The sequence below is a fragment of the Hippopotamus amphibius genome, chromosome 9 (genome assembly GCF_030028045.1).
Source record: "Hippopotamus amphibius kiboko isolate mHipAmp2 chromosome 9, mHipAmp2.hap2, whole genome shotgun sequence".
In the NCBI taxonomy this organism is placed as follows: Eukaryota; Metazoa; Chordata; class Mammalia; order Artiodactyla; family Hippopotamidae; genus Hippopotamus; species Hippopotamus amphibius.
The window spans coordinates 112,336,080-112,350,102 of record NC_080194.1 but is presented as its reverse complement, the minus strand read 5'-3'; the positions used below and the strand labels follow the sequence as shown (position 1 = coordinate 112,350,102).

At 43.2% G+C, this 14,023-nt stretch overlaps 1 protein-coding gene across 1 annotated transcript; it reads left to right on the top strand.

Moving 5' to 3' along the window:
* Nucleotides 1-522: 522 nt before the first annotated feature.
* On the top strand, nucleotides 523-1,421 carry AHSP (alpha hemoglobin stabilizing protein). The gene is made up of 3 exons (XM_057695661.1): nucleotides 523-566; nucleotides 739-813; nucleotides 1,059-1,421. Exons 2-3 carry the CDS (start codon nucleotides 739-741, stop codon nucleotides 1,260-1,262), a joined length of 279 nt encoding a protein of 92 aa, XP_057551644.1. The 5' UTR covers nucleotides 523-566; the 3' UTR covers nucleotides 1,263-1,421.
* The last annotated feature ends 12,602 nt before the right edge of the window (nucleotides 1,422-14,023 follow it).

The window sequence follows — 14,023 nt, the reverse complement described above, 5'->3', positions numbered from 1 at the left end:
GATGGCTTGCAGGGTCTCAGTTCCCCGACCAGGGATTGAACCCAGGTCATGGCAGTGAAAGCCCTGAATCCTAATCACTAGGCCACCAGGGAACTCCCAAGAATAAATACCTTAATACTTGCTTGAAATAGTGCCTGGCACAAATGATAACTGTAATGTTAGCTGCTATTAATATATCACCTATGAATTGGGAGAATAATTGCCACCACTTGTTGGGATGATTTTAAAAGTGCCTGTCTTATAACAGGGCATGGGTTACTGTTAGTTTCGTTAGCATTTGGAGCCTGGGTTCTGGGATGTTGGGGAGAGGACAAGCGTCTGTGCCTGGTTTGGTTTTCTGGATCTCCCCACTTATCTGTTTTCTTGGCTTTGCTATCTCTCTTATTTCAGGGAAGCCTCTCCCTCCCTCCTCTCCCCTGGTTGACCTATCACCCTCCCTCAGGACCTGAATGCAGGGCGTTTCCCTCTTTGGCTGACACTGACACTCTACATCTAGCTTGGCACAGAGGGACATTCAGACCTTGAAAAGTGAGGGTGAGACACACATAGCACTGTTGGACCTGAAGGTGAGCCAACCTGGGAGAAATGTGATCTCAGAGCAGGGCAGCGTTTGAAAGGTGGTGAAGGGGAGGTGACCCTGCCAGGGCCGCATGAATCCTTAATGGGAGTGAGGAAGTTGGGGGAAATACCCTGGGAGAAAAGGATACTTAAATTCCATCTCTTTCTCTAACCAGGCAGATGGCCTTTCTTCAGACCAATAAGGATCTCGTTGCTACAGGAATAAAGGAATTTAACATTCTGCTAAATCAGCAGGTAAGTCCGGGGCTCTGTTTCAAAGGACAGATCTGGACTGTTGGGAGGTGGGCGAGGACAGGGAAGGGAGAATAATTTGAAGCTGGGAGGGAAATGGTGGAGTTGATGGAAACAACTAGAGACTGGGAATACAAATCTGAGACAAGAGGCTGTCAGTGTTTGCGGTTATTCCTGACTCACACTGCTGAGCGTGGTCTCCCTTGCCAAATCCTGACCGCCGCATCCCAATGCCACCCCTCCTGCAGGTGTTCTCTGATCCTGCCATCTCTGAAGACGCCATGGTGATTGTGGTGAATGACTGGGTGAACTTCTACATCAACTATTACAAGAAGCAGATGGTGGGGGAACAGCAAGAGCAGGAAAAGGCAGTGCAGGAACTTCGGCAGGAGCTGGATACTCTGTCCGCCTCTTTCCTGGACAAATACAGGAACTTCCTGAAGTCCTTGTGAGCACCCGATGACACACTGCCTTCCTCCTAGCCGGGAGACCCAGGCTTGTCTAAGACCCTGAAATTCTGCCTCTGTGTTCTTCAAGTCCCCAGGCTCTGCTCTTTCATGGTGTTCCTGCACCCTGACACCTCAATAAAGACCAGTACTGGTTTTGGTGGTTTTCCTGGCTCTGTGGCTCTTCTTTGGTTTCGATCGCTGACTCGTGGAGACAGTTGGTGCCTGCTTCCTAGATATGATCTTGGAGATATGATTTCTTAAGAACAGAGGTTTGCAGCCTTAAGTAACCACTGGGCAGCGCTAAAATAGCCTGAAGGAGGGGCGAGCCGGCAGAGCCTAAAGAGTAAGTGCCGAGGGAGCGGGGAAGGGGTCGTAGACAAAAGGAGGGAGATAGAGGCTCTCCAGAAATTGTGGCGCTGTGACATGCTGTCTAGAAGAAAGTTGTTGGAATTTCCCAGTCTTGTTTATCCTTCACTAGGTGGAATCAAGAGTCCTCCTGCCTCAATTTCCCGCCAATCTTCTGCCCTTGGCCCCAGCTTGAACAGTGTTCTAGGATCTTCCGACTCTAAAGAAGACCGCAGAACACCTCCCAGGAGTACCGCTTGATTTAGAGTTGCAAGGGATCTTGGGAACTATTCAGCACATCCCTTATTTTTCAGACGGGAAAACCTCTGGCTCCATCACCTCTCAGCCCCACATCCCAGGCTTGGGAAGCGAAGATTCCTGCCTGCCTTCCCTGCCTTCTCCTGTCACTCCCCGGACTAGACCCTCTTTCATTACGACCTCCAGTCCCTAAGCCTCCTTATTTGGGGTTTTGGGGTGGAACAAGGGCCGACTAGGCTCTCCAGCTTTTACAAAGCGAAATGAGGGTGTTAAGGAGAATAGGAAAGGGCCCGCTGGCTGAAAAGATCCTTATCGAAAGCCCTGGATGGGGGGGGGGGGGGGGGCGGGGGCGCGCCGGGCAGGAGGGGCGGGGCTAGGGTACCGAGCGCACCAATCAGATGCTGTGCTCGGCCCAGGGAGCGGGAACTGGGCGCTCTCCCCCGGATTCTCTCTATTGCGTTGGAGAGAGGATGGAGAGGCGGCTGTTTTCTCATTCCAGTCTACAGCGAGCCTTTCTTGTGCACTCCCACCTCCGACTTTTGGTTGTTTTGGGCCTCTGTAGTCCAGTTCAAGGTCCAAGTAACCCCTGCCATCTTTCCAAACTTGGGGTATGAGGAAGCCCCAGATCTTGCAAGACAGTGGCAGCCTCCAGGGAATTAGGCAGCCAGCACCTCTAAGGTGTGATTGGTGGCCCAGGCTGAGGCGAAGGCCTTCCCACTGTGCCCATCGGAAAGTCAAAAATTTACCAGTGATTCTGACACACACAAAGAAACTCCAGATCATCATGTTTTATACTTTTTTTTTTGGATAATGGGGATGCAGGGGCTGCTCAGGTGGGATAGTGCGCAACAGCGTCACCTGTGCAAAAAGACCCAGGCCACTGCGCATGGGGAGAGAGAGTGACAGAGGTACCATATGAAAAAAAAGTATTAGATAAACTCTGCTGTTGTTGGAAGCATAGCTAAAAAGAATGGTTAGAAACCACTTTTTTGGGACTTCCCTGGTGGCGCAGTGGTTAAGACTCTGCCTGCCAGTGCAGGGGCCAAGGGTTCGAGCTCTGGTCCAGGAAGATCCCACATGCCACGGAGCAACAAAGCCCGTGCGCCACAAATTCTGAGCCTGTGCTCTAGGGCCTGTATGCCACAACTACCGAAGCCCTCGAGCCTAGAGCCCATGCTCCACAACAAGAGAAGCCACCACAATGAGAAGCCTGCGCATCACAACGAAGAGTAGCCCCCACTTGCCGCAACTAGAAAAAGCCCGCGTGCAGCAACGAAGACCCAACACAGCCAATAAATAAATAAATTTATCTTTTAAAAAAAGAAACCACATTTTTCCCTGTCTTTTTTTTTTATCCTCCTCTGCCGCCAAGAGCAAAGATTAATTTAAAGGCAAAAATGGAGTCCCTGTAAGCTAACCTGTCTACATTTACACCTTCCTTTTCTTTTCCAGTGCAGCAATTAAACCTAAGTATAAGGGACTTCCCTGGTGGTCCACTGGTTAACAATCTGCCTTCCAATGCAGGGTTCCATCCCTGGTCAGGGAACTAAGACCTCACATGTTAGGGCAGCTAAGCCCTCACACCACAACTACTGAGCTCACGAGCCACAACTAGAGAGCCTGCATATCACAACTACTGAGACCATGAGCTCTGGAGCCCTCGCACCACAACTAGAGAGAAGCCTGCACACTGCAACGAAAATCCCACATGCCACAACTAAGACCCCACGCAGCCAAATTAAAAAAAAAGTATAAAGCATGATGATCTGGAGTTTCTTTGTGTGTGTCAGAATCACTGGTAAACTGTTGGCTGAGAGCAATTCCTCCCCTTGCACTGTGAAAACACACTGAGTGCTCTAAGAGATTAGACAAAAAATAAATAAATATTTTTTCTTAAAAAGAAAAAAGCCAATTTGGTTCCATTAAGAAAGATAAACTTTCCATAAATTTGGAACTATCCAGCCTTGGGAGCGGTAAGCCAACCATTTCTCAACACTTAAATTCCATTCCAACCATTCCATAAACTGTATGAAATTGATAAATTCCAAACACTTTTTTAGGCCAGAAATCTGTTAAACTGTACTTCATGTTCTTGAATCCCTACCATCCAAGCATCTGGTAGTAAATCTACAAAGAAGTAAAATTTGGAATATTTTGATGTTTCAGAGTTAGCAGTATGAATTATCAGGATCCGATGGTCCATAATAATACAATTAAAATTACTGGGCCAGTGAGTACCCACAATCCATTACTGTTCTCACAGAAAAATTAGCCAGAATCAGCAGGAGGAATAATGCTTCTATTACTTTGACAGCAGTACTTGAATTAATACTAGAAATAAAATTGTAAACAAAAGGTGAAATATTACAGTCATAACCCTGCCCTTATCCTCATCCTGACACTGACCCTAACCCTAGGGCTGACTGTGAACTTGAACCTCACCCTGACCCTGACACTTACCCAGTCTCATTTGACCTTGATTTTGGCCATGACAGACACCCTTACCCTCCCAGTGACCCTGACCTTCACACTGACATTGTCTCTCATTTTTACTCTCACACTGATCCTGATGCTGAACTAGACCCTGAACTTTATCTGACCCTACTTTTCACCCTGACCCTGATTCTGACTTTTACTCTGATCCTAACCGACAGACATATCCTGTCCTAGACACTGACTCTGTAGTTGACTTTGACCCTGATATGTATAAGCATGCTGACCCTAAACCTGACTCTGACCCTCATGCCTGACACCATGTCTTACTTACATTCTGACCCGTAACCTCACATAGTACATGACTCCAAACCTCACCCGACCCTGAAAGTTATAAGGACTCTGACTCTCACCCTCACTCTGAGTCTCCTCTTGCTGCTAATCCCAACACCAACTGATTCTTAACCTCACCCTGACCCTGAACTAATTCCTCACACCGATCCTGACTATCACACTGACATGACACTCAACCTGACACTGACCCCAATTGTGACTTCGTTATGACCCCTGCCCTACTCTGATGTTGATCCTACCCTGACCCTCACCACATCCCCGACTTTCACATTGCCATTGAGTCTCGGTCACCCTGACCCTTACTTGACACTCGCACTGAACTTGACTGTCACATTCATCCTCACCTGACCCTGACCTTGATCCTCAGTTTGACCTAAACAATGATTATAACCATCACTCTTACCCTGAAGTGTATACTCACTCTCACCTTGACTCTCTCACTCTCATTCTGACATCACCTCTATTCTGTACCTGAATCTCACCTTGTTACCCACTCTTACCTTATGTCTGACTCTGACACTCACCCTGACTTTGATCCTGATACTCATTTAAACACTCTATCTCATTCTCACCCTGACCCTGATTCTGTACCTGACCGTGACCTTCATGCTCACCTCTACCTTCAATTTTATCTTTACCCTGACCTTGACCCTAACATTGATGCTAACCCTATACCAGCACTCAACTTTATCCTCACCCTGGTCTTGAATCTCAGCCTCACCATGATCTCATCATGACCATAAACTTGACCCTTACCTGGCCCTGCCCCCGACTCTGATACTCACTCTCCATTTACTGACTTGACCATCACTGTCTCCCTGAGCCTGACCTCACTCTGACTCTGCACATACTTTCACGATGCCTTTGACACTGCTTTGAATCTGCAACTTATGCTTAATCTGAACCAGACTTTCACTTCACCCTGACAATAACCTTCTCTCATTCTGGGCCAGGTTGGCACCCCACCCTCATTCTGACCCTGATCTTGATGCTGAAACTGACCTTGACCTCTTCCTGATCATGACTGAACATTTGCCTCATACCCTTGACTGCTCTTCCTGACTCTGACACTAACCCCCATTTGGACCCTCACGACAACACTCAACCTGACCCTTAGCATGACACTTACCTTCATCAAGACCCAGAAATTAGCATTGCCCTTACCCTGAAACTGACACTGATCTTTACCCTTAAATTTACCTGATTCTTACCTCTCTCCTTTGCCTCCTGACCAACTGTGGCACTTCTCCATGTGGTCGGTGTGGCTCCCTCCTCTTGGGAACTGTCACAAACTATCTTTTCAATGATAATTATCTACTGATCTGTTGGCCTCCCCATACCTGTATAATAATAAAACCTACATTTAAAAACACACTCATCATCACCCTCTACTTGACTATCTCCCCAAATGGATTCTGATGTCCTCGCTCCCCTGAGGCTTACCTGAAATTGACCCTCAAGCTGGCTTTGACCTTACCCTGATCCTGACCCTGATGATCATCTCACACTGAAAGCAACCTGATCTTAATCCTGATTCTGAAGCTGACCCTGCCCCAAACACTATAGTCGTATGAACTCTGAACCTTTACTGACCCTCACTCTGACCCTGACCCTGACCCTGAACCAAGCCTTTGCTTTTACCATAAGGCTGATCCTCACTCTCATCCTCATCCTGACCCTGGTCCTCACCCTGCCCTCAGCCTTGTCTAGTCCTTGATGTGACCTCACTCTGAGGCTGACCCTGAACTTAACACTTATCCTGACATTGACCTTGACATTGACCCTTGCCATAACCCTCATCAAGTCCCTCACCCTGATCATAAATTTGACTTAGTTACCTCCATGCTGAATCTGACCCTAGGATGACTTTTGACTTTGGTTCTCACCCTGATACCAAACATGATACAGAGCTAATTCTGTCCCTGACCCTGAGCATGACCTTTATCCTGAAGCTTACCCTAACTCTGGCGCTGATGCAGTGTGGTCACCAATTTTGATTATCATCAGCACCCTAACCTGGAGCCTGTCCCCACTGACCTTGATCATCACCCTGATGCTGACACTCAACCTGACTTGATATCAACCTCACCTTGACCTACAACCTATGCTGATGCTACTCCCTCACTCTGACCCTTGCCCTCACCTCATTGCTAACCTTCACAGTGACATTTAACCTGACTCTGACCTCACCCCAAAATTTTCCCAAACCATAACTCTGACCCTGAACCTCATTTTCACACTCATCTTGACCCTAGTTCTCAAGTCGACTCTCACCCTGACACTGTAACTGATGCTGAACCTCATCGTCGTTCTGACCTTCACTTGATCATCACACTCACCTTATCAGGATCCTGACCGTGACTCTCACCCTTAATATAACTCTGACCATCACCCTGACTTTGACTTTACCCTCGCCCTGTCCCTGAGACTCACACTTTAACTCCCATCCTGATTCTGACCTTCAACCTGACCCTGACCCTTGCACAGAATATGACCCTGAACCTAACACTGACCATGGCTGTGATCCTGGTCCTCAACCTGACTCTGATCACACAAATACTGATTCTGATAGTCACCCTCAAAATGACCCTGAACTGGTCCCACACACTGTCTCTGCCCCGACCATGACTATCACACCAACATGGGCCCTTATGGTGTTGACATTCAACCTGACCCTGACCCTGATCCTGACCCTAACCCTCACTCTACAGTGAATCTCATCTTTATCGTGACCTTCACCTAATGCTCCCCTGACCCTGACACTCACAGTCCCTCTAATCTTGACCATGACCCTTACCCTTACCTCTGTTCTGACACTACCCAGACCTTGATAAGCCTCAAAACCAAGACAACTTCCAGCAGGTGGATGGATAAATAAACTGTTACATCCATACAATGGACTATTATTTGATGGTTTTTAAAAAATGAGCTGTCAAGCCATGAAAATATATGGCAGAACCTTAAATGTGTATTGCTAAGTGAAAGAAGCCAATCTGAAAAGGCTGCATACTGCGTGAGTCTAATTATGTGACATTCTGGGAAAGGTAAAACTATAGTAAAAAGGTCTGTAAAAAGGTCTGCAGTGGTCAGGAAGGAAATGAGAGTCACAGAGGGTTAACTAGATGAAGCATAGGGGATATTTTTCGGGTGATAAAACTATTCTGTATGATACCATTATGATGAAGACATCATGCATTTTTTCAAAATTCATAGAACTTTATAGCACAAAGAGTGAAACTTCAGTATGCAAATGTAAAGAAAAATCACTTGGCTATGTTTGAAGGATCCCAGGAAGGAATGCAGAAAGTGACAAGAGAATCAAACTATTACAAATATACAAGACGACCTCGCTCTAGGGGGTGGGGAAATGAAATGTACTGACTTCAGTGACTTTGGAAACAATGGAATTGATAAGACTAAGCCAGAAATAACTGTACACAAGTACTGTGCTCTAGTTGATAGAGTTATTTCTCACAGATGTGCTGGTTAATAATTCTGATACTGCTGTACATGCACATTAGAATTAAACAGTGAAATAAATAGATTGTGGATGATGGGAGCTGGGTTTCACAATGTTGGAGTGGGAATTTAGGGATAAGCAAAGAGGGAAGGTTAGAATTATCTGTGTGGTGATGGATTAGAGTTAGAAATATCAGCAGGGATAGACTTGTAAGAGTGATGTCAGCATATGGCCAGCGGGGTAAGTTGCTCCTCTTTTCTCTCCCACTTTTTTTTAAATTGGCGTATAGTTGGTTTACAATGTTGTGTGAGTTTCTACAGTTCAGTGAAGTGCAGTTCCCTGTGCTATACAGCAGGTTCTCATTAGTTATCTATTTTATACATATTAGTGTATATATGTCAATCCCAATCTCCCAATTCATCCCACCCCCCTTCCCCTCATTTGTGTCCATACATTTGTTCTCCACACCCGTCCCTCCCACTTTTTTTTTTTTAACATTTTAAAATTTATTTATTTATTTATTTTATTGGCTGTGTTGGGTCTTTTTTTGCTCTACGCGGGCTTTCTTTAGTTGCTGTGAGTGGGGGCTACTCTTTGTTGTGGTGCGCGGGCTCCTCATTGCTGTGGCTTCTCTTGTTGTGGGGCACGGGCTCTAGGCGCGTGGGCTTCAGTAGTTGCAGCACATGGGCTCAATAGTTGTGGCTCACGGGCTCTAAAGCTCAGGCTCAATAACTGTGGCACACAGGCTTAGTTGCTCCGCGGCATGTGGGATCTTCCTGGAGCAGGGATCGAACCTATTTCCCCTGCATTGGCAGGCAGATTCTTAATCACTGCGGCACCTAGGAAGCCCCCCTCCCACTTTTTAAATAACTAATTAGACATCCATAACTGAACAAAAGTGCCTCTGCACATTACATCAAGGAACCCAGGAGGTTTCTAACCCATCTGTGTATCTGAAAATTAACAAACAGGACCTCAGTAAGGGCTGTAGATCCAAGGGAGTCAGCAAATCTTCTCCACCCCTGCTAGTCATAAGGGGGCAGGGGGTTGAGAGAAGGAGAACCTAGAGATTGCCAAACTGGGAAGAGACCAAGAGGCCCTGTGGAGAGAGAGAATTTGTGGACGTTCAGCCTGCCTGAGGGGGATTCCAGCATGCCATTGGAACAAGGTGAGGATGAGTTTGGAGGTGAGAACGTGGCCTGTCTTCCCAGGGTGACACGAACAAGGGGCTGAGCTTTTGGCAGCAACGCTGGTAACCTCCCCAGCAGAGGAGGTAGAAGGCCATGGCCCCACTCACGGAGTAAGTGGAAAGAGGAAGTGGTGAGTGACTGCCCTGCCATCCCAGTGGTGCGAATTGCAACTGGAGAAACCCATTTCTCTACAGCAGCACCCAGATTTCTGAGGAGGGACCACCATGACTGAGGGGAGAGAGGAAAAATGGAAGGAAACAGAGAAGAATATCAAAGGGCATTAAAGGTTCATTTCCTGCTATCTGCTTCAGGACTTCAGCAGGAAGTCTGCCCACAAACCTGTCAGAGAGCCTCACACAATGAAACCCCACAAACTGTGGGCACTCCAAGAACCCCAAGTGCTAAACTCTTACCTCCTTCGACTCAGTTGCCGGCTCCCAAGTGCATCTGCCAGAGTGAGCCCCAGTAGACACAGAGGATGCTCAGATAACCGGCCAAGATTGGGGAGCAAGGGAGAAAACACAAACTTGAGCTATAGCACCACCCTCTGGAGTACAAAAGAAACGATTCTAATAGCCAGCCTGTTGAGTTCTAAGAACCAAAGAAGACGCAAAAGCGTAGTTAAGGAGGTTTCTGATACTTCTAATGTGAAAGCAGAAGTGCATACCTACAAACACTATTTAAAAACCAAGAAAATATGATGGACTTAGAGATTATCATACTAAGTGAAATAAGTCAGACAAAGACAAATGTTAGATGATATCACTTATATGTGGAATCTAAAAAATAGTACAAGTGAACTTATTTACAAAACAGAAACAGACTCACAGACATAGAAAACAAACTTATGGTTACAAAAGGGGCAGTGGGAGGAATAAATTGGGAGTATGGAATTAACAGATGCACGCTACCATATATAAAATAAACAACAAAGTTTTACTGTGTAGCACAGGGAAACTATATTCAATATCTTGTAATAACCTATAATGGAAAAGAATTTTAAAAGAATATAAATGTATATATATGTATAACCAAATCACTTTGCTATACACCTTAAACTAACAAAACATCAAGGAAATATGCCATCACAAAAAGAAAATGATAATTTTCCAACAATTGAACACAAAGGCATGGAATATTGCAACCTAACTGGTAAAGAATTCAAAATATCTGTTGTGAAGAAATTCAGTGAGCTATAAGAAAACTCGGAAATACAATTCAATGAACACAGGAATAAAATTAATGAACAGAAAGAGTTCTTTACAAAAGAGATTGAAATTATTAAAAACTTGGATAAATGTATTTGATGATCACTATGCCAGTGAATCTGGTAGACAAGTGTGGACATGAGCTTGAATAAGAGGACAGAATCCTAACAAGGAAAATAAAACCCTATGACCATGACACACTAGCATTTCAAAGTCTATATTTTCAGGGAGAGCAAATGAGTCAGTGATATACAATGAATATTGGGCATAAAAATGAAAAACTGTAGTCTCAGATTTTTCTGTATTATAAAATTATATAACTTGCATTGGTTGCCAAGTTTAGTTTTTCCATAGGAGTTGTGTAAAGCATGGCTATTCTTTCAGTAAAATCAAACAAAAATTACTCAATGTGATCTATATATCTTGAGAATGAATTATTATTGGTTTTTTTAATGCTGCACTGTGTGGCATGCAGGATCTTAGTTCCCTGACCAGGGATCGAACCCACGCCCCCTGCATTGGTAGCACGCAGTCTTAACTACTGGACCGCCAGGGAAGTCCCTGAGAATAAATTATTTTTAAGAAATCTAGGTAGTCCCATGAGATAAATGAGAATTTCCAAATATTTTAGGTCCAAGATTGGGGATAAATTTAAGAGAGTAGAAGAATGACAAAGGGGAAATAAGCCTGTTCATTGTCAGAGAGGGCAGAAAGCTTAATAAAGTTAGTTGTATAAATTGTAGAGAAAAGGTGAAATCAAAGATATAGAAGCTCTAGAAATAAAAAAATAGCAAGTCCTACTTCTTTTCTGTCATGTACTAAAATTACATAAATATACATAATACCTTATAGTTACAACTATGGCTATCATTATCATAATTATATCATTATCAATTTGATGTTTCTGAGTGGGGACAGGTGGCAGAAATTGCCTTCCTGTCATCTTGTTGACATCATCCTAAGAAAGTCCTCTACTTCTTCTAGTGCCTGTACATGTTAAATATTTGCAGTTACTTTATGTCACTATACTCTAACAAAGGAATTAAAAGGAAAAAATGAAATGACACGATGCCCCATAGGATCTTATTTTTCACTTGTTTAACCTTTATTGTGTTTTGTTTTGTTTTCTTTAAGAACTTTTATTGAGATACAATTGATATACAATAAACTGCATATATTTAAAGTGTACAATTTGATATTTTTTTCTCATTAGTTATGTATAAATGGCAATCCCAATCTCCCAATTCATTCCCCCCAACCCCCCCACTTTCCCCACTGCACCATAGGATCTTTTTTTTAAATAAATTTATTTATTTTATTTATTTATTTATTTTATTGGCTGTGTTGGGTCTTTTTTGCTGTGCGCGGGCTTTCTTTTAGCTGTGGTGAGTGGGGGCTACTCTTCGTTGTGGTGCGTGGGCTCCTCATTGCATGGCTTCTCTTGTTAGGGAGCATGGGCTCAATAGTTGTGGCTCATGGGCTCTAAAGTGCAGGCTCAGCAGTTGTGGCGCACGGGCTTAATTGCTCCGCGGCATGTGGGATCTTCCCAGACCAGGGCTCGAACCTGTGTCCCCTGGATTGGCAGGCAGATTCTTCACCACTGTGCCACCTAGGAAGCCCCCACCATAGGATCTTGATCACAAGTAGTTGAGTCACATTGAATAGGTATGTGATACATGTCTTCTAACTGGGAAAAAGGAAGGTGTTATTTATGGCTATATGTACAATGGAATTAAATTAAGGCAGTTTAATTTTAAAAACTCATTTTCTTGTAAACAAAATTGACCTCAATATGAAAATATTTGAACTGGGACTTCCTAGGTGGTCCAGTGGTTAAGACTCTGCCTTCCAGTGCAGGGGACACAGGTTCAATCCCTGGTCAGGGAACTGGGATCCCAAAATGCTGCGGGACAACTAAGCCCTGCATGTCACAATGCAGATCCCATGTGATGCAGCCAAAAATGAAATAAATAAATAAATAAATATTAAAAAACATAAATGAACTGACTTTAACTGGGTTTGAGCTAGAAGAGCACTATAGCAACGCAGAGATTTGTGGATGAGCCTAGAAACACAATGTAGAGAATGGCAGCTAATTAGAGACTCATGAGGAGCCCATAGAGCTCAAAATGACTCCCCACCATACGTTCCCATTCAATAATAAGAACGTTATGTTAGACCATTTTATTTTTGCATGGCTAGTTATGCAGCAATAGCTAAAGCTACAATAATCAAAGTGAACTTAATTAAGGGTAATTGTAATAATCTATTGCTTCTTATTTTTGTCTTTTGTTCTGACGTCTGAAGACAGTATTTCTGATTACTTTATTATTCAAGTTTTATCAGGTAACTGTATTAAAAATGACTACATTGATATTTCTTTCCAGAATGAACATGCATGTTTGTGAAGAAAAACTGCTGACCCTGAATCATATCACTAAGCAGAATTCAAGTTCTCTTATGAGTTAGTCTTGACCATAAAAATATTGATAGAAGAAATTCCTTGCTATATAAGAGATATATAGTGGATGAATTGTTCATTCACTGTCTCTTTAGTGTTTATGACAAAATTTAGAAATGAATGAGATATTTTATTTTGAACAAGGGAAAAAGTCATATTCGTAGCACCACTGTAAGTTTTCAAGCAGAAACAGTCAGGTAATTCAATGAGAAAACATAAAACATGTTAACATTCTTCATCTCAATGAATAAATCCCCTTACACATTGACATTGGTATTCCATACTTCAGTGAGTAGATGTACAGCTTGAAAATAAACTTAATGCATAGAAATACAAAACATAGTTTACAATTTGCTTAATCATATTTAATGTTATCTCTGACTCTAAATCTATATTAGTCCATCTATTTATTCAAATTTGTTTCTGTGTAGATACCACTAGAAGAAATGTATTTGATAATCAGTTATTTCAATGATAATGATAGGCAATGTGGACTAGAGTATAGGATCTTAATAAGGAGAATAAAAACCAATGACCAAAAAACTAGTATGTTAAAGTCTACATTATCACGAAGACCAGTTAAAGTAGTTATATACAGAGGAATGACAGAATCAAAAGTGAAAAACTGTGGTCTCAGATTTTCCTTTCCTATAAAAGTATAGAAATAGCATAGTTGCTAAGTTTAGTTTTTTCCCACTGAAGTGGCAAAACTCATGACTGCTCTTCTAGTAAAACTAAAGACATATTACGTGGGGTACAATTTGTCATTTGAGAAGAAATTATTCTTAAGAAATCCAAGCAATTCCATGAGATAAATGAAAATTTCCATATTTTCATACCTGTGGTTGGGAATAAATTAGGAAAAATAGAAAGAAAATGAAGGGAAAACTGTTGGATATCAGAGAGAGAAGAAAGCTTAATAAAGTAAATGACTAAATTATACAGAGAAGTTGAAAAAATAAAAATTCCAGGAAATAAATAGAAAGAGCACATCCCACTTCCACAGTTTGATTGAAGAATTACAATTTCTGACACTGAGATTTTGAGCCCTGAAA

What these genes read in the sequence shown, in the direction of transcription:
- AHSP (XM_057695661.1), top strand. Translation starts at nt 739, where the DNA reads ATGGCCTTTCTTCAGACCAATAAGGATCTCGTTGCTACAGGAATAAAG. An exon ending in ACATTCTGCTAAATCAGCAG is followed by an intron (nt 814 to 1,058) that starts GTAAGTCCGGGG and finishes CCCCTCCTGCAG; the next exon opens with GTGTTCTCTGATCCTGCCAT.